General features: G+C 28.6%; 1 protein-coding gene across 2 annotated transcripts in view; it reads left to right on the top strand.

Moving 5' to 3' along the window:
• Positions 1–22,464, top strand: part of LOC107455038 (metabotropic glutamate receptor 3) — a 37,759-nt gene continuing 15,295 nt past the window's right edge. Inside the window, exons 1-7 of one of the 2 annotated variants that reach the window (XM_043049098.2) lie at positions 1–212; positions 14,963–15,522; positions 17,018–17,243; positions 18,488–18,620; positions 20,725–20,882; positions 21,310–21,441; positions 22,248–22,439. In XM_043049098.2, the coding sequence (XP_042905032.1) occupies positions 15,070–15,522; positions 17,018–17,243; positions 18,488–18,620; positions 20,725–20,882; positions 21,310–21,441; positions 22,248–22,439 (1,294 nt within the window). In that variant the 5' untranslated portion in view covers positions 1–212; positions 14,963–15,069. The remainder of the gene's footprint in view (positions 213–14,962; positions 15,523–17,017; positions 17,244–18,487; positions 18,621–20,724; positions 20,883–21,309; positions 21,442–22,247; positions 22,440–22,464) is intronic. The other variant, XM_043049097.2, reaches the window with a different exon arrangement.

The raw sequence follows: 22,464 nt of genomic DNA, 5'->3' as shown, positions 1-22,464 counted from the left end.
TCTAGTTCCGTCAAGTGCTGTTTCCTCTAATGAAGCAGGAAGTTTTGCGAATAAAAATGAAAGCATTTAGTTAGGTCTCTCATTGGTGAATTAAAAACTATTTTCTCGAACTTTATATTGTTATCAAATCAATAAAATATCTATTGGAATAAATATGTGTTAGAATGTATACATTTTTGGAATTTATCTATCACTGGCGCTAAAGTATACAGGTAATTTATAATGCATTTAACGTGTTTTTTTGCAACATAACTTAGTATGTGATAGCAATAAGATTTGTATTAGATTCTTTATTTTATTCAAGAACACCTGACGCTGTCATGGGGAAAAAAACTAGATCAAATTCAAAAGTTTCACTAAAAAAACTTTCTTTTTTTGCATGAGATTTTCTTAGCGGATCTTGGATATTTTAACTTCACTGATTTCAAATCTGCAATCGGTTTGTCTTCCCAAGCTACAGTTTTTTTAAATAATGTTTTAAATCGGTTTTTTGTCGAAATGTATAAGTTTAAAAACTTTATTTATAACAGAGGGTCGCATTAATGATGTGAAAAACTTCTAGGGAAGTTAGGGCACATCATCAGGATTAAAATTGGTTTGAAACCGATGCCAGGAAATGCCGTGCTACGTGGCTAGGGGGATGCCCTAATAGGACCTGTTCAGAAGAACATTCAGAAATAGCGCACAAAGAAGCAGTTCAAAATAAAGGAGCGTCCCAAGCAGCGTACGACGACGTATCCGGACATAGATTCCTATGCAATTTTAATCCTAATGATGTGCCCCAATCCCCCTAGAAGTTTGTCGCAGCATTTATGCGACTCCTGTTATGTACAACGTTTTTAAACTTGTACATTTTGACAAAAAATAGACCAAAAATTTCGTTAAAAAACAGTAGCTTTAAGAGCAAACCTAATTTGAGATTTGGAATCCTCACACCCAGGTTAGGTAATATCGAGTATTTGTGTAAATGCAACAAATAATTTGCTTCCCAGTGTTATTCTTTCCGGCAGTACTAAATGTAATTTTGAGTGTCTGTGTTTTACACGCAATTTATTTATTTCTAGTACAAGTTTCACAATAAAAGAAATCGCACTTTTCAATATAAAAAATAACAATCGAATATAAATTTATAAACATTATTCAAGATGTTACTAAAGTAAAATAAAATTAAGAACATTTGTTTGATTTGGTTTTAAGTAGATACATTTTACATATTTCTGCCTTATAAATACATCTTCCATTTTACTATTTGTAGACTGAATATACTCAACGCATAACTCAAAACTAATAAAATGAAGAATATTCAAAGCATTACAAGTAAAATGAAATAAAATATGTCTGAAGTAAAAGTTAGGCAAAACAAAAAGTTAGGCTTTTTTCTGATACATTTTGTTTTATTTAAATTAAAAAGTGCAGTTTAGCATTATAATTAGAATGAACTATTTTTTAACTATTTTGTGATATGTGAGCTTCATAGTTCACAACATTCTGTCACCACAATCAACATTAGATAAAAAATTTAAAACTTATCTAATATAAAAGTATCTATTTCAATAAGCAAACTAAAATTTTTATTCAAAAATAAAATATTAATAATATTTACTAAAAAAAATTACATTTTAAATTATTTAGATAATTACACAATAATAATTTGAAATTTATCTTTGATAACTTAAATAATTTTTAAATTCGTGTTTAATTTCTAGTGGTTTCGATTATAACTTTGTGTTTTTGATTATAAAGAATGTGTTGATATATCTAAAATATCAACACATATGATGTTCTATCTGTATCAAATGCGCACCATCAAGTTTCCATTTTACAAAACGTTTAAACGTTTGCCTTTTCTAATTCTGAAAGAACGCAGCACTTTTTAAAATAAAGTAGCGTACTTCAGCGAAAATGAGCAGCCTACCATCTCCTTGTAAAGAGTAAAATATTGAACCCCAGTATTCAGAATTCAGCTGAAGGCCTGAAATCAAAAAGTATCTTCATTTAGATACGATTGCAGCTTTTTCAAAAATGATCCCTTGAACAAGACGAAGACTATACTGTCGCTAAAATAAAATTTATAGATAATGACATAAGTAGAAGTAATATGATCATCAATTTTCTTAAGAGGCTCTTCAATTATGATGAATTATTACCAATATGAAGCTTTTATAACTCGAACTGAAATAAGTCAATGATTCGGATTACTCACTTACCTGGCAATAACAGAAGTCTCCTCTTACAAAATGCCATAAACCAATTTTAACGAGTGTTGAATCGAAAAGTTTAAGTGAATAATTATTTAAATTTTTGTAATCTGATATTGTGAAAGATCTATTCGTAATTCTTAGAAGCAATACTTTGTTAGTTATCAAATTATCACATGATTACAATGATCAAAGGATAAGATAAATTTATTATTAAATTTTATATTATTGCTTATAGTTAAATTATTTTTTACCTTTTAATAAGCAACTATAAATTTTGATAGCTTTAGTTACCTAAAAAATGTTCAAAATAATAGGGGTGGTAGGGAAAAGGTTCGTCTACTAAAGTTATTTGAACTTTGACAACATTTTTCTCATGGTTAGAGAAACTAAATTCTGATAAAATTCTCGTACTTGTATGGTAATGACATTTCTGGTAAAAAAAAAGCATAATTCGGATTAAAAATACCAAAATATGCGGCATTTAAAGCATTTATTTGGTAGTTTTTCCGTTCATATGGTAGCATTTTACCGGGAATTCAGGTTTTCAAAATTATAGTTCTTATTACCACTTATTTAGTAAACTGAAAAGTAAATTTAATCAAATAAATGGTCTTTTGAGTGAATACCAATAAAGCTCCAATTCGAGGGGAAGTTCTTAAATATTTAAGGTTTAAAACGTAAATGTTAATTATAATAGCCCTCTTCAACAATACTATTCAGAAAAAAAATTCAGAAAAATGTAAAAAAATTCTTTTATGCTTAGAACAACCACATACTTTCTAGTGTTAGCCGCCACAGATCAAAATAAAAATATAAATACGGCGAAATAAAAAATACTGTCTTCATTCATATAAATAAATTTCTAAAATGAAGCAATTAGGTCACCAGTCTTCATCCTTCTGAAAAAAGTACACTGTATAAAATTCTTTATACCGTAAAATCCATTTTTAAAATAAAATTTTGCAGAACAAGAAATCTAAATATGTCTTAAGTTTAACAGTGATATTTATTATAAAATTTCTGAATCACTCTAATAATATAAATTTTGATATGAAAATTACGGTATAAATGAATTTTTCGATAAAATAAGCGGATTTTAAGAATGATGCAACCCGAGTGTAAGTACTTTTTAACGTAATTTGTTACGGGATTTTTGACAGTGTACATAGGTTCGTAAGTCTCCTAAAAGGAGAAAAAAAATTACTAAGTGCTTAATTAGAGATAATCTCTTCATATTTTTTATAAATTTCTTTAAATCTTTAGATTTTAAATAAACGCTCAAAAACTTTATAAAAATAATGTAAATCAATTACTTTATGTTATTTTTTTGTTTAAAACAAATGCATTTTTGATGTTCTTTTCTGATTTTTTAAAGTTTGCAAAAAAACTTTTTTTACGGAAAAATGGAATGGAATTACCAGAAACATCCAGCGACTTGGAAATTTTTAAACTTCTTCTGAGATCATTTGATACTTTTCATTTATTTTTTTATTGTGTGATAATATGTTCAAAAAGTTATTTAATGAATTTTAATTCGTAATTTTTCAATTACAATCTTGTTTTGTAAATGGATTTTTAAATAATAAAACAAAATTTTTAAACGCTTTATTTCAGGCTTACAGTTTTCTGTAAAACCGCAATAAACGTCTCAAAAACTATATAAAAAACATTAAACTGTATTTCCTACAATAATTCGAAGTTCATGAACATTATATTTTTTATCTAATTTGTTGGGTTTGGAAATTTTTTAAGTTAAAGAAGCTAATAAGTTCAAATTATAGTTTTTAATGCAATAAAAGAACTGAAATGACAAGAAAATAATCGATAAATTATTTTTGAAAAAGAATTTTTGGATCTGAAAAGAAATGTTAAGAGTTACATTTTAGTTTAAAAGAGAATTCAGCCACATAAACAAATTGTCAATCATGAAAAAGATGAATTTTCAGGTCGATAATATTATTTGTTGTTAATGCTTTTAAAATTCAATTTTTAAATTGAAATGAAAATGGTTTAAAACTGCACTATTTTTTTGCAATTTTCAGCAGATTCAATTATTTATATAGATAATTGTTTTTTTAAAACAGAACTCACTTGAGTTTTCAAAGTTATGTCCATCACTTTTGGACCGAAACTTCATAGGTTTTGATGAAATTTAATGTAGTAAACACACACTAATGTTCTATCAACATTTAATTTTTTAATTTGAGAATAATCCAAGTTATTGACTTATTAAAAACAAAAAATTTCATAAAAAGTGACAAACTGTCATACATACAAGTTGTAATTTTTTTTCCTAATTGTATTAAAAAAATTAGAACACATTTGTAGGGCTACGAATTAGACCTTTCAATTACGAATTTGACCCTCTGACGCTAGTCTAAACAGAACGTGATCTGATTCGACTTTTGATCTTAAATACCATAAAGCATGCGTTCTCAAAAAATTATAAAAAAGAAATTTATTTATTCATTTATGCTATAAGATTCTTCCACCCATGTAGCAACTTGTAGCTTTGTATCTCAACAGAGAGACTGTATAGCTTTAACAAAGCTAATATTCAGCTTAGCTGCCCACTTAAAAAGTTTAAACACTAAATATAATAGTTATGGAAAGATGGATGAAAATCTAAAAGATTTTAGGTAATATAAAATTTTCTAAATTTTTTGGTAGTGGTTAAAACCATTTCTTAAAAAAATATTGTTTATCTATCACGTTCGATCTCTATAAAGATTTCTACAACAGCATTTTTGCCTTAGAATGATATTATATATTTCAATATTAAAATATGCTTTACATCCGGCTACACGTAAATTATATGAACCAGTTACATCATATTGAACCAAAAATTTGAATTATCCCAAATAAGTTACTTTGATTTGAATTTAATTACATGGAGCAAATGTACTGAATTATTTTTTTTAATGTTACAATTTATTTAAAATGAAAAAATAAATAAATGTACCTTTAAATAAATGACGGAAAAATCTGAATGAAGTGTCTAAAGAATAATTGTTCCATAAATTCGGTTACCTGTATCCGATAACAGAAAATTAGATCATCAAGTAATGCTTGATGGAAAGTGGGTTTCCGAGTTATTGATTCCCAATGAAATAACAAGATGTATGTTTACGCGAGGTGAACTTGCAGGATAATGAATTAACGGATAAAAACATAATCGATCAAAATGTTACTGGAATGGTGAATTTGTTCATATTTAGCTTGAATACAAAAATGAGAAACATATTTTCATAAACTGTATTGGGTGGTAAAAATCACATCCGGTGATAAAAGACAACTATTTAATTATTTCAAATATTTAATTTCACTTATTTAATTGTATAACAATGTAACGTCTTTTATACGGTGTAGGATTTCGTTAATTGTATTTAAATATTAAACACGAATTATTAGGACACTTTTTTGTCAAAAATTATTTTTTAATCAACATGCTCTTAAACTGTATAATTGATATACCAGTTGTTAATTTTTAAGTAAATCTGAAAAATTAATAAATTGAGTCAGCTATTTTTTCAAGAGATGTTATACATCATCGACTATAAATTCGTTTTGTTTTATAAATTAATTTTATCAAATGTATTGAATTTAATTTAAAACACGTAAAATAATATGACGGTAAATAGCTCACAAAGAAAAAAAGTATGATCAAAATTACCAGAAAATAGTAAAATTTGCCATGTTTCTAACTCTATGGAAACACCAGTAGTGAGATAATTTTTACTGAAATGCTTTGGTAATGACTTTTGGTGAATTTAAGAATAAAATATGGTTTTATAACAATCGAATTTTTCCAGTTGAAGAGCCACTTTCTTTGATTTCTAACTGCATAAAACAAATAAAAGTTATAAAGGTAATCTTCATCTGCAATATAATTTTTATTCTTAGTTTAAAGGCATGTGCTTTTGAATTTTAATATTATTCCGAATTTAAAGCTTGAAACTTAAAGATAAGCATGGTAGCCATTTTACAATTATTAACCAGTAAGTAAGTCGAATTTTACTTTTATTGGTACCATTATTTTATTATTACTTTTATTATTTATTTTTTGAGCTTTGTGTAAAACTGTGTCCAATCAACATACTTAACATACAACATTGTTAAGTGCATTACATATGCACTTAAAACATACAAAATTATTAAGCATCATCAGGAAATGACTTTTTGTATTATTACTAAATAATTTTTGTGACGAAAACATTTAGCAAATTATCTTTGCAACAATAAAATAAATAGTAGTTTTTAAAATTAGCATTATATATGAAGTTGCAACGAGTACGCGTTATGATAATAAATCTTTAATTTTAAATGCCTTTCATATATCATGTGATTACAAAGAAAATTAGTTTATGTTTATAAAAAGTATTATATAAACAGTATAAGGGAAATATTTGAGCATATGAAGTGATGAACATGAGAGTAACGAGACAGAATTATTAGTGAATAATTTTTACTACGGGAAATAAAAAACTGTTTTGTATCAAGAAAGAAAATTACTGCGTAGCAGTCCTGGGGGTTCTTTCCTCTAGAATACACATAATGCATGCTGGTTGTTATACATTTTGAAATCTATAAAATCACTTAGGCTCTTTTAAAAAAATTATGGGCTTAATTTTCTCTGAAGATAATTAATTCTGCAATAATTAAATCATTCAATGAATAATTAGATTTCTATCAAAAACGCAGAATAATTTTGGTAAGAAAATAATTTAATGCTAATTAGTCTAACGACCTAATATTACTTTCAAGGAGAATGTTACTGACAAAGACTACCTAATTCTTTAGAAAATAATGTTTACGATCAAGGTAAAATAAAAATCAATAAATCGATTTCTACAGAGTTCTCCAAAATAATTGTTCTATTAAATGAAAGATTTTTAATGGACAGTAATAAAATTATTTTTTTTTCCTTTTACCTATTTTTTCATTTTATTATTATTATACTTTAGAGTTAGGCTTTAAGTATGATTTTTCAGGAAAAAAATCATTAGAAACTAATTAGGAAGATTACGAAATCGCTAAGTTTGAGAAACCTTTTATCTTTTGCAGACTAATTATGTATATATACTATGTGTAAAGGCAATAAATAAACAGGTAATGTAGTAATTAAACGAAAATTCGAAGTGCACGGTAAGGAAATAAATTAAATCAAATATTCATGAACTTATTCCAACTGTAGAATGCTTTTCTAATTCTCCAGATATTAATACATTTTATTACTACTAGGAAATAAAATGTTTCCAACAAGCATGAAAATGGCTAAATATTAATGTAGTGGGTCTACCATTACAAAACTACAATTCACTAGTATATAAAACTTGTTAACTCGATTTTATGATGGAGTACCTTTTCATAGAAGAAGGTTTACATTGTCGGTAACTACAATCCCTACATGGGTGACCCGGACGTGATGTGAACATGCCTACCATGACAGTAACGCCCACTTCGATGGAATGTCCACATTGAACAGTTGACTTTCTATTTGTGACTGGGACATTATTCACCCCCTCGCACTGTTGCTACTCAGTCTCGAGCACACACAACGTCAGCCTGCATACACTCGACTGCTAATGGCAACACAGGAGCAGCCACGACCGTGAACTTAATACAGCTCTCATGATCAGTACTCAAAAGAACGCTGATCTTAATACAGCTTTCCAGGCTACTCACAAAACAGCAATGAATCAACTAGTGGTTAGCTATTCATCGAATTCTATCACATCTACAATTCTGGTGGGGAAGTACTGTAGTGTGTCTACCACTACAAAATTACAATTCCAATTCACTAGTATATAAGACATGTTAACTCGATTCTACAATGGGGTATCTTTTCAAAGAAGAGTGTTGACATTGTTGGTAACTACAATCCCCACAATTATCAAAGATGTGCGTCGTATCGAAAGTCTAAAAATATGAGAGTGAAACATTTTCCGTGATGCATTAAATGATCAAATAAAGGAACCAGGTGTAATATCAAGGAATGCATCTTAAAAAAATATTCCACACGCTTGTTTGTTTTTTTTTATTTTTGATCTGTTGCATATTTTGCGAGATATATAACCATTTTTTTACTTTCCGAACGCTCTTTAATGTTCGAAATATGGAAAATATTAAATGTTTTTAAAAAAATTTGAGAGGAAATACAACCGAAATATGATATGTGCTTCATCTAAAGCTTTCTAAAATGAGCTTCGATATTTCGCAGATAAAAACGATAAAATTTAAACTTATTTTCAAGTTATGGTTATTTTAAGCCTTAATATGCCGTAGTAAATATTTATTTCATGGAATATTTGTAACATTTAGGACAAGTACATAATAAAAAATTAATCGAAATTATAATAATAACAAGTTTAAAGAGAGATCTTTAACATTATATTAAATTGATTTTGGATAAAATTTGGATTACCTTGAGCCGAATCACATTCATGTAGACCTATCAATGTAAATATTTGTGTTACCTGGTGGAGAAATTCTGTCTTCAGACATGAATGATGATCATAATGTCAGTATATGAAGATGACATCTGTGACAACAGGTATTATCTGTTCTGTTGTTTACCATGTCAGGTTTCTCGAAGAGATCTTTCTACCAGTTTGACTGAATAGTAAAATATAGTCTATGTAGAGTCCCTGTATCTCACTTAAGCTACAAAGTTATGGCAACAGCTTCAAAATTACCTAAAATACAGGTTACTAAAGAGAAAGATTGCGGAATCGGTTACCACACTTTCCGAAGTTTCTCTCAAAATCCTATTTTTTACTTTTCTTCCTTAGGCTGATTGAAAAATGTATTAAAATTAAGTTTAAATTGCTTCAACATCTAACTTCAATCAATTAAATGTTGACAGTCACGGCAAGTGGCAAACTAAAACTCAGCCATGTTTTTATGCTTGTGACATTTTGAAACTTAAAATAATTTGTCTTTCAAAGACTTTTGATTTGTTCTAACAGCGATTTTCTTCTTACACTCCTCAAACGGAGCCGCAATGGCTCAGGGGATAGAACGTTTGCCTTCCAATGAGGTAAACCAGGTTCGAATCCCAGCGATGGCTGGTTAATACGCATCCGGCTTGCACCTTCCACAGTGCTGACGTGAAATATCCTCAGTGGTAGACGGATCATGTTTTCTGGGTCTGGTTTAGAATTGTAATGCTACGGAGTAATTAGTAGTTATAATTTCAGAATTTGGGGGGGGGGCTGTTAAACATCAGTTATAAAACAAAATTATATCTATAGATAGATAGATAGATAGATAGATAGATAGATAGATAGATTGATATATATAGATACATAGACAGAATTGCATTTCATTTTTCAATTAAAACATTTATAAAATAAGTTATGAAATAATCAAATTTCAACTTTCATAAGCATACAAAAGGTCTAATTTGCATTAAACATTTAAAAAAGATACTCTTTTCAAAAGAAAAAAGCATAAAACAATCTGCACAATAATCTTATAACTTTCAAACATCTTTTTTCAATATATTTTTGATTAAAAAAAAATTGAATTCTAATGTTCAAAACCATACTCGCTTAATATACCTTTCATCACATTATTTAGTTTATTTTACGCCATTTTCTTCAGCACTCTATCTTACGCCATCTTGCTTTAAGTTTTTCCCAAACACATTATTCATCAACTTATAAAGATTGTCAACTTATCTTCATACTTTTTCCATTAAAAGATGTTAGTTTTCGCGTAGTTTGCAGTAGATCTTATATAATGGAGTTTTGTTCAATCATTAGTGAGTCTGCGTATGCAAAAAAAACATATTAAATGCACTATTCCAAAAATGATAAGGAAAATGAAAGTTAAGAGAGTTAAAAGAATAGCATTATTTAGACATTTTATAAATCCTTTCATACTGTATTTGATGGCGAAAAGATAGCAGCTGTGCTCTTAAAAAATATATGGAATGGTTCGCAGCAAATTATTTAACCTCCTGCAATTCGTGATATAGCGCAAACAATAGAATAGATTGAACTTAAAAGTTGAGAAATTTCTAACTCTCCAACCAAATTTGCTAACAAAACGATTATTTGAAACTGCAAATGATAAAAATAATACAATGATGTTTATTTATTAAATTTATTTAAAATGTCTGTCTGGAAACAATTCGCGAATCCAACGACCAATAGGGGACGTTGTTATCTAAGACGGCGAATGACTGCTAATAAAACGACATGATCATCAGTTACACTGGAGATTTCTTTAGTGTGAAATGGTAACTTTCCTTCTTTATTAGGGCTTATTAAATTAAAAAAAGAAAAATGTTTAATATTATATCTTATACAAATGAAAACAAAATGGAATGGAACGGAACATCCAGGAAAGGAACAGGAAGGCTTAGGAAAGGAATATCCAAAACACAAAAATATTTGCAAAAAGTCCTCCTATTAGGGTTAACTAAACTAAACTAGTTCTACTAAATTTAATAATCTAATATGAAAGGTCTGTTTAAACTTTACATTCCATACTTTTCTGAATCATATCACTTCAAACATTGAAATATGCAAAAAGTATACAGAAACATGTAATGTTATACTATTTAATTTTGCAAAAAACGTTTTTCGACAGCAATTTTTATCAAAAAATTATAAACTAAAAAACGTAAAATAAAGAATGCTTGCGATAAAAAAAAATATATTCTAAAAATTCCTCATTTTGAAATAAAAACTTTCATATTGTTCCTTTTTTTTTCTTTAGTCTTAAAGTTAAGGAGCGTATTCAAGTCAAAGACGTAGAAAACCATACTATAGAGAACTGTCACCAAATTAGAGAAAAAAATTATTTACAAGTAAATTTTTGATTACAAAAATCATAACACTTACTTGCTTTATAAATCCGGAGAATTCCAAATGAAATGCTCTTTGTTTGAAAATTTCATTCTCAAATAATTTATACATAGATTAGCCCTTCATTACTTTTTGATGACATAGCACACAACAAAATTTTATAAAAGATCTCGATATGAATTTCAATATGAAACTTTAAAACAGAATATATGAATTCTAGTTGAAATTATTCATTCAAAATTAAAAAATACTTAAGAAGAAAACGATAAAAATTCATTAATAATCAACACAAATGACACTATTTCAAATAATTTGGATAATTCTTTATTGTTGTTTTCCGAATTATATTGATACAGAAATATACACTATTCTATAAAGAATAAGAATATTCTATAACTATTACAGTTCTGCACGTTCTGAAATCACATTTATCCATTGGAATGCAGTAAGCAATGTTGACTTCACTCTAATTTGTAATGAATTGAAGCCAAAAAAAATATTTTTTACCGTAATACATACATCTGTAACAGTATGCGATCATGAAAACGGAAGTTATCGGTTGCAAGCTTGTTGATAATAGAAAGGTAAAAAAATTTGAGAAATTGTTCTGCAAATGTTGGGCCTGTTCTGTTTCAGAAAAATTTACCAATGTACTGGGTCGTTTTCAAGTTCTTCAGTCTTTTTCTTAGGGAAACTTTGCTTCTTATTTGCTACTAAAAAAATGGCGCCCTGCTCTGCCAATGATTCTGATAAAACTAAATCAAAACTTAATAAATAAAAGCCTAAAAATATCCTCCCCACTAGAGGGTGTATTGAAGCGTTGCTATCGCGAATGCAGAATTTCGATTAAAAATTATGAAATAAAAATATTTATCAGATATAGTTTTGTCCTATGCACATACGATTATTAAACTCATAATATTAAAATTGATTCTCTGTCAGTAGATCAAATTTGATTTTAAATGAAATTTTCAATTTAAAATTCTGTATATTTCTTCGAAACTTGAAGAAAGCTAATTGGGAATGACATCAAATTGTTTTGAAAATAATACAAGTATATTAACTTATATAACTGCAATTTATTAAAAAAATGCATAAAAATTTTAAATGATGCACAATCATTTGAATAGATACAATGAGGGAAAGTGAACTTTTACTTTAGGGTTTTTTGCCTTAACAGCTCCCCACCTCGGACATTTGCTTAACTACTCCTTTAGACTATGAGTTTACAGTTCTCTTTTATTACTTTTTATTGAATTAATTAAATTTCTTTTAAATCGTTTTGGGGTTATTGTTACATTTTAGTTCCATTAAATGCTTGAATATTTTTTCAAGAATGCTGAATGTTAAAGAAAAAAGCTCATTTTTTCTAGGAACCTAAAGTAAAACATAATTTTTTTAAATATTTTAAATTCTTTCCGTCCTTCTTAATTCATTTTCTTCATAAATTTATTTTCATTATGTACAGTGCACAAAATAAAAGAACAGACCACCCTAAATAACATTTAATTCAGTGCTTGGGTCTTCACGTTCTAGGACTCAATCTTAAAGATTAGAGGAGGTTTAACATCGAATATGCTAATTAATTAGTTCAGACGTTATTTTAAGTTACGAAGTCAGACACAAAAACGTACTTTCTCTGTATAACATACCCTTTTTTCTGACTGATTTGGATTACTGACCTCTAAAATATAGGGGTAGCAGCAAACTGGGAAATATGGTCCCCATCGCTTGATCAGAATAGAGGTCCGAATTTTGGACCCCTTAATGTTGAAATTATTCTTACTTGCCACATTTCGAGAACTTCTCAATCGAATTCAAAACTATTTGCAAGCAATTATAAAATTCGTTGATCTAAAACAATTTCGATTCTAAATTTAACTCCTAGTAAATAATTATTTTTTTTTTATTTTTTTATTTAAAAATGGTGGGAAATTTTTGAATGATAAGGTGTACAATTCTTATATCGTATTATCTTGTGCCTGATTTCGTAACTTAAAATATAGTCTGCACATATTAATTAGCACATTTAAAGTCATCGCCTCAAGCCATTAGGATTTAGGATCCTAAAACGTAAAGATCCGATAGTTAGATCAAACGTTATTCAGGTTAGTCCATTTTTTTTCTTTTTTAGAGCACTGTACATACAGAAATCAAATATTCTGAGCAGCTTCCTGTAGACGTCTGAAGTGTTGTGAACGTAAACTTAAATGATATCATAAAATTATTAACCATTATGGTTATGTTAAGCATATTTTTCTGAATTTTAATTCCATTTTTTCACTTTATTTATAACAAAATATCTCATAGAACAGAGACCACAAATGCAAGAAACATTCACTTAAAATTTGAAGACAAATTTTTAATAATTATTTGAGTTATCTTGTTTTTCGCAGACAAAAGATTGCAAAATTTTAATTTTGAGAAAGATGCAGTTATCAAAATGAATGAAGTTTATAACTACATTTTAGTTGAAAATTATGAGTGTTTGACAGCTGGAAGTTACTTTATTTTATAGGTTTCTTCACATATTTGCTTAGTTTTATTTTTGTATTTAAAGCCTGGAGTTTTTTGTTTCGATATTTCAAAGTAGTTAAGGAATACCGTCAAGAATCTAAAACGCATTTATTATTCAACACAAGAACAATTTTTGATAAAACAACAATTTTATAATATTTTTATGCTTTAATATATGTATGTATAAATGAATCTAAATATCATATTTGTTAATAATTAGGAGAAAAAAATTAAAATATTTTTATCTAATGATAAATTAAGGATAATACAACTGCGAACATACTAAACTTTTCATGTATTGCCATCAAACAATAATATACCGTAACATATTTTTTTAAATATATTTAAGAGAAATAGCCGGGAGTCTAGGAGCTTTAAAAAATTAAATATTTCGGAGAAATATTCACACAAATAGAGATGAAACTGAAACTATTACCTACTTCCAGTTTCATTTCAGCAATTTCCGGTAAGTTTGAGAGCTATGATCAATTACTAAAATTGCTATAAATATAGTTCTATTTAATGCACATTCAAAAACAAAACAGTTTTGAGAACTAGAAGAATTGGACATTATTATAAGATAATGAAACACGAACGTGATTCTTTTTTTAGTCAAAATACTCGTTTTTAAGGTTGTCAAATACTAGGCATAATTCAGATTATTAGCCGAGAAACTGCGAGCTTTTAAAAAATTAAATATTTCAGAGAAATACTCACACAGAAATGGAGCTGAAACTGCTACCTACTTCCGATTTCGTTTTTGTAATTTCCGGTAACGTATACGCTACTAAGTTAAAGAAGTTGTGAAAAAGAATTTATTAGCAAAATAAGGATGACCTTAATTCTCCATGTAAACATTAACTGCCTAACTAGATTATAATAGCAATTAAAAAATAATATACATTCATACAATATGATATTTATATTTAATATTGTATACTATGCTTAACTGTTATGGTAAACTAAAGTCTAAACAAAATCCCGGACATAGTAACTATTTTAAGTTACTTTTCATGTATATAAAATAATTTTATTTAGTTTACATCTATTACATTATATTTCTTTTTTTCCGTAGGCCTCTCTTTTGAAAAGGGGTTGCGTTTCTGCTCTCGCTACTTTTTTTCATAAAAAAGTAATATCATTCAAAACATGTACAATAAAGAATTGTAAGAAATAAATTTGATACTTTTAATACAAATCTCCATAACACATCAACTTTTATACTCTAGATCGGCATTATTCCTTCAGAATATATTAACATTTTGTAAACTGAGGGTACAACACTTAAATTTATAGAAATCGGATTGAAAAAATGAAGAGAGAGAGAAAAAAAATATGTTTCTTTTGTATTCAACAATGTTGTTCATTTTGCTTTGAGTGCATATTTCTATCAACTATTTTAACCTGATTACTTTTTCTGTCTTTTAGAATGTGAGTGTTAGAAAAGAAATGGAATATAATTTAGAGATAAAATAGTGCTACAAGAATCTCCACAAAAATATACTTCAACTTCTCCTTAAATTACCATAAACACCATGAAACATTTCACTATCAACAACTCACTCTATATTAATTCGTGTCTGATAATCGCTGTTGGACTGATGTTTGGAATGGTTGATACTGACCAAATCTCGATAGGAGACGAGAATAGCGTAATTCTGGGTGGTTTATTTCCTGTTCATACAAACGGAATTTCTGAAAAGGAACCATGTGGGGAGATTCTTCTTGAAAAAGGAATACAACGTCTAGAAGCAATGCTATACGCAATCGATCAAATAAATCAGAATAGAACCTACTATCCGTTTCGATTGGGTGCTATTATTGTAGATACTTGCTCTTCTGATTCATACGCTTTACAACAATCATTGCAATTCTTGGAAACTGCAAGTATTACTAATTGCACTAGATGTAGGAAAGTAAAAGCAGTCGTTGGTGCGGCGAATAGCGCTGTTTCTGAGGCAGTGGCTACCATTTTTCGATTATTCAAAGTAAGTTGAATTTACATTGCTTCATCTTATTAGGTAAATCGTAACTTTCTCTGAATTTTGAAAACTTTGGCAATTTATCAATTATCTTCTTTAAAAAAAAAATTGACGCAAAAACGAATTGCTGGGTAAATAGGTAAGTTACCAGCAAAAGGTCAATAGTGAGATATCTTCGAATGGGAAACAATTAATAGACCTTTTCAAAGAAAAATAGAGCAAATTTATTCGAAAACAGTTCAAAATATATGTTTAAAATCGTCTAGTTGGGGGATTTCGGAACTTTTGCGAGCAAACTTCCAGCGGCACTCCTGAGGGTAATACACAATATTTTTAGATCTAGAACTAGTAACCATATTTACGAACATCTATAAAAACGAAACTGCATCTAAATAGAGGATCATTTGAAGTTTAAAAACAAGGGTATTCACAAGCATACCCTTTCAGTAGCAACTTCAAGAAATTTAAACCGATTGACGAGAAAAAAAAAATTTCTTAGCTTCACTGTTACTTTTCAAACCTTGGTTTGGTAAAATCCTAGAATAGCCTCTTCTTGGCGACTTTTTGAAATCTCGCCAAGTTGGAGATTATTACTGGGATAAACGTTGCTTTTTGATTATTTAAAAAAAAAAAACAATTTAAATTATTACAAATTTATTAAAATATTTCTAATAAAATGAATTTTATTAAAATAATAATCAATAATATAATATAATATTATAAATTTTAATAGAATTTTTTAATATATTCATACACCATTCAATCATCGCTCTCTTACCTTTTGCATTCAATAAAGTTAGAAATTCATTCGTCTATTCGCTCACCATTTTCAAGAGGTGCCGCACAGAAAAAAATTTCAGAATGAAGTAATAACGGCAATGAATGAAATAACGATTGAAAAATTAAATAATAACGATGAAATGGCGAATGGCATAAATGGCGAAAAAATAAACCCTTTTACCTCTTTTCTAACGAAATCCAACTTTCGCGTAAGTATACATATCAAATAACCAATCAGGTTTACGGAATTTGGTGGTGTTATTGGAAGTTCAAAATAATCTCTCTGAAATATCTTCCGGAAACCTAGTTTGGCGAGATTTCAAAAACTTGCTTGGTGAGATTTAAAAAAATCTCCATGGGGTGGGCTATTCTAGGATCCACCCCTTGGTTTTTATAGCAGAATCAACTGTTTCATAACAGAATCAACTGTTGTAGAGGTTTTGCTCCTTTGGAATAAAAATAACGTTTAAACGGAAAAATTCTCTTAAAAATAAACCAAAAAACAGCGCGATTAAGTGAATATTTTTCACAATGAATTGGCACACAGAGCTGTATAAAATATAAGACGTCGCATGATATGATGTCAGAGGGTCGTTTCATATACTTAATAAAAACTCTTTTCTAAAACTTCTTCGATTATAACGTTACGCAGTTCTTATATTAACCAACTTTCAGACCAATGAACAGGATCAACAATACTAAATTTTAATTTCTTTTATAGATTCCTCAAGTCAGTTATGCTTCCACAAGTAAAGAATTTGATGACACACACAAGTATCCTTACTTCTTTCGAGTTGTACCTTCAGATGCATATCAAATCAAAGTCATTTTAGATATTCTTATTGAATTTAAATGGACATTTGTGTCTACCGTAGCTTCGAAAGGAGAATATGGTGAAACTGCTATTGAAAGTCTTAAAGATCTAATAAGCAATTCCACGAATAACGGTAAATATTTCTCAATTATTTTTCATCTTTTCATTAATCTCAAATGTAGTATTCATAAAATACTAAGCATTTATTTCAGGAAAGCATACCCTTTGATTTTTTTTTTCCATTAAGGAATATAATTTCTTCTTTCGCGAAAATTCTGACTCCATTCCTAGTGACAAAACTGACTATTTTAAGCAAATGAAATACTGAGAAGTATTAAGGATGCGTCTTGTACTCACAAAACTCACTAAGCTCGCAAAATTCTTATGGTTAACCCAACAGCAGTAGTACTGTAATGATCCATCTACGAAAGTGAGTTTACGTGAGTTATAGAAACATACAAGCAGGGGTAACGACTCGCTCTCTTTTTCGGAGTTTTAATCTTGGCTGTAGTTGGTCCCAATTATAATACAAACTTTCATTTCTTTTAAAATTTATTACCGAGCCATGATGCCTCAGGGGATAGCACGTTCGCCTTTCAATGAGGTGAATCGGGTTCGAATCCCAGCGATGGTCAATACGAATTCCGCATCCGGCTAGCACGCACCACAGTGCTGACGTAAAATTCCCGAGTGGTAGACGGATCATGGGTTTGAGCCCCCTTGCTGTCAGGCTATTCGTGGGAGGTTGTCGTGGTTTTCCTCTCCCTCCTTATAAGACAAATGCGGGTTAGTTCCATCAAAAAGTTCTCTACGAAATCAAATTTTTCTCAATATTTGGTCCAGGAGTTCCTTTGTCTTCTGGATTGGGTTCAAAATTACAAGGCTACGGTAATCGTAAACCCAAATTAGTAGTCATAAGTACCATTTATCTCAAACAAGTTGTAAGCACCATTAGTAGTCGTAAACCCAAAAATTGGATCAGCTAGACAACGACGGTCATTAAATTTGTTACCAAAAACTAAAACAGTGTCAAGAATCGAGTTTTTTGTATTTATTTAAATAAAAATGCTAAACAGGAGAGCAAGTCGTTAAACTCCGCTGGATATGAAATTTGCAGCCAGNTTGACTTCTGCGATCTGCTGGGAACCGTGTCTTAACGATCAGTCCACTGCGGGACGAGCAGGTCGCTAAACTCCGCTGAATTTGCAGCCAGGGTCATTCACACCTGTGCGCAGAGCAGCGTGTGCAGTATCCTCTCAGTGTAGCCTAAACTTCCTGTTATATAAATATTGTAAAATCGAATTTTATTCATTTTACCTTATCTCATTCAATATTATCTTGTTTTGTCGATAGTTATTTTTATTTTTTGAATTTCAGACATATGTTTTGCTGCAAAAGTAATATTAGAAAGAGATCCCACCGATGACAATTACGATGATGCAGTTCGCCGCCTTTCCTTGCATGAAGAAGCTAAAGTAGTGATTGTTTTCTTGAATGAAGATAAAATAAAGTAAAATGGAAATTATGTAACATATTTATTTTTAGTTTTTCTTAAAAGAAAGTAATATGATTATATTTAAATAAATAAAAATAATGTATTTAAATAAATGATATAGTCTAAAATTTATAAACTTCCGTGGAATGATTTAATTTTCTTTAAAATATATTGCTTTCTTTATTTCGCACAAAGCGAATTTGTACTAAAAATCTCAAGAGAAAAAAATTTTATTTTATCTTTTTTCTTCATCTAATTTTTTTAATGATAAATTCAAGAAATGTGTAACTTCCTAATTGAACTCAATTTCCAAATTCTTAAGCAATACTAATTTTGTCTCAATTTTTTTCTTTACATATTTTGGTGGACTTACTTTTAACATTATTTAGCAGTATTGGCTTAATGAATCCAATCAATGAATTTACAATTTTGCACCCGATTTCCAGCAAATTTTCGATCTTCATAGATTTCGAAAAATCTATGAATTAATAAGAATAATTTTCATTTCATGTTGCTGTAATACTATAAAATAAAGAAAAAATAATCAATGAAAACGATACTTTTTACGCCTTTTTCTATTAATTCTATAATTTAAAGTGATATAGTTTTTATAGTAACAAACAAATTAAATTTTTATCCTTATGGCTTAAATTTCTGATGTTAAAGGAGAACTGTGCAAAATATCAGACATATTTGCTTTTCATTGCTACCTAAAAAGGGATGACATGATGAATAACTTTTTAAAATAATCGATCTCACTTCCTACCATAGACAACTAATACGTTTCTTAAACGAACCTGCTAGTTTACGTGATTTGTCATACTTTGCGATAAAGTTAAAAGCGTTCACAGCTATGGCAATCTGGGAAATATGATCCCTATAGTTTGGCCAATAGAGTGTTCCAAAGTTTGGACCCCTTAATGTTGATTTTAATTTTTGCGTATTTTGTCATATCCCGAAAACTTTTTTAAGAGAATTGAAAAATGTTTGCACACAATTATAAAATTCAATTATCCAAAGATAATTCCTTGCAAAAAAACAAATATTAATAAAAGTATATTTTTTTAATTATTTTATTTAAAAATAGTCACAAAAATATTTGAATTGTAAAGTATGCAATTTTTTACGTTATTTTTAAAATATGTAATTTTACATTTACAAAATAGCGGAGAGCAATAGAGCGAAATCATAGCAATCCAGCGAAATCAGTAGAATAGTTTTTGAGAAATCGAATTTTAGACAGAGGATCACTTTAAAATTCGATTTCTCAAAAACTGTTCAACCGATTTCGCTCAAATTTTGCATTTTGCCGTATGAAATTACATACTTTAAAATAATGTAAAAAAAAAAACAGTTTACCTTATAACTCTAAACTTTTTCGACTATTATTTAATAAAATAAAAAATATTAAATATTTACTAAATTTATTTTAGATAAACGAATTTCATAATTGTGTTTAAAATGTTTCAATTAGCTTAAAAAGTTCTGGTGGAATATGGTAAAATATAGAAAAATATGGCAAAATATAGAAAAAGTAAGGTTTAGATTGAGGACAAACTTCATGTTTCCCAGATTGCAGCTACCCTCCATATTTTGGTGGTCAAAAACCCGAATCCATTGGAAAAAAAAAGGCATGTTTATTCAGAGACAATAGGTTTTTGTGTCTGATTTCGTTACTTAAAATATCGTCTGCATAACTTAATTTGTATGTTTGAAGTCACCCCCTTGAACTATTGAGATTGACAATTAAAACGTTAGGATCCGATCATTAAATCAAAAGTTATTCAGAGTAGCCCGTTCTTTATCTCCTTTTTTTCTTTTTTGGCTCACTGTACATACGTCCATCTTGGTATTATAATTAGTTTTATAATTTTTAAATACTTGAAAACAACATCTTCTTCATTTAAACTCTAACAATTCTTTTTGTGGAGCAATAAAAAATTGCCCTAAGAAACTTCAAAGAAAATTTTTCTAAATCACGTGTCTATTAATTTCGAACGGTATTTACAATCATGATTAGTTTCATAGCTTTAAATTCCATGATTTCCAATGCATAAATATACAAAGAAATTTTAATTTTTTGTTTTGTTCTACTAATCAATGGTTTATTTATGTGAAGCCACTTGTTAGATGCATGCCATAGATACAGAATAAGTGAAGATAGATTCATTTGGATAGGAAGTGATGGATGGGGTGCCAAAGATAGAGTGGTTAAGGGAAACGAACATCTTGTTAAGGGGGCAATTACTATTTTGCCAAAACGATATCCCATTGATGGTAAGTAAACATCTCATTAAAATGGCTTCACTCTGACTAATTATGAAAATTACGATTTTTTCCTTTCCTTTTTATTTCCTTTCAATAAACATCTGCACATCTAGAAAGAAAAAAATGTCAAACCAATAGAACAAACACAAATTAAATTTTTAAAATTTGTAATCCATTTATAAAGTTATAAGTAACACATAGAGCTAATAACCAGAAAAATAAATGAACATAAAACTTTACTTAGTTTTATTATTTTAGAAGCATTTTATTTTATCTAAAATATATACATTCTATACATTTTCCCGATAACAAAATTTTTTATTATCTGTATTAAATGTTCAAAAAAAATGCAACTTAACGCTACAAGTTTTATCATTCTTAACAATATAGAATATTAAAAAATTATTACATTAACGCATGTGAAAAATATTTTCAGGATTTGATGAATATTTCACATCGTTGACTCCTGAAACAAATACTCGTAATCCTTGGTTTGAAGAGTTTTGGGAAACACAATTCAACTGCCAGTTCAATACGATGGATACTACGTCAACAATAAAATGTACAGGTAGAGTAAAATAATGAAATTTACATTTTTATTTTTTCTCTTATTTTTATTTTAGTCCATAAAATCTATAGCTAAGGGGGGGGGGCAAAGTATAAAAAAGTTCCTTCGATGAAATGACCAAGTATCACAGATACATTTTATTAAGGACCAAAAAGAAATTTATAAAAAAGCAAGATGGTGTGTGACAATTAAAACAATTAATTTATTACTTTAAAGGAAATAACTAAAAATAAGTTTAAAAGGAAATTAATTTAAATCATATTTTCTTATTTTATTCTTTTTCTTATTTATTATTCACGAGTGTCTATTTAAATCCGGTGACAAACACAAAGATGTAAGAAGGAAACAAAGAATTCATAATAATTTGTACAAATGGTTCTATATTTACTCATTAGAAATAGCTTTGTTTATTTCTGTATGTTCACTTTTCTATTAACAAAATGCTTTTACACAGTTATTAAAATATTATTAGTGAATAATCATCGCTGAATCATTATATTATCATCATTGAACTGCATGACAGAATTATCATCGTTGAATGTACTATCATTGAATATTATCTTATATTATCATCATTGAATTACAGAATTATTATCGTTGAGCTTTAAGAACATATTTTTCAAGTAAAGAAGAACTCATAAGAAAATAATTTCGTTTATTTCTATGTCATTGCTGTTCACTTCTGTATTATGAAAATGCTTTTTCAGAGTTATTATTATTATTATTCAATGATCATCATTGAATAATTGTAATCTCATTATTACAGAATTATCATCGTTGAACTATAAACGTTTATCTTTTTTCAGGCAAAGAAGACTTGAAAGCAAACTACAAACAAGAAGGTCTTGTTCCGATGGTCATAGATGCTGTGTACTTATTAGCAGAAGCAACCAAAACAATTTGCTCAGAAGACACCAAATTCTGCAGTTATGCAGGATCAACCCTCTATGAATACAAAATGCGGTTGAAGGAAACACTTTTAAACATTAAGATGCCGAGTAATTATTTAACAATTCACATACA

Source organism: Parasteatoda tepidariorum, chromosome 4 (assembly GCF_043381705.1).
Source record: "Parasteatoda tepidariorum isolate YZ-2023 chromosome 4, CAS_Ptep_4.0, whole genome shotgun sequence".
Classification (NCBI taxonomy): Eukaryota; Metazoa; Arthropoda; class Arachnida; order Araneae; family Theridiidae; genus Parasteatoda; species Parasteatoda tepidariorum.
The sequence above is the reverse complement of the archived record's forward strand: the minus strand, read 5'-3'. Positions and strand labels throughout refer to the sequence as shown.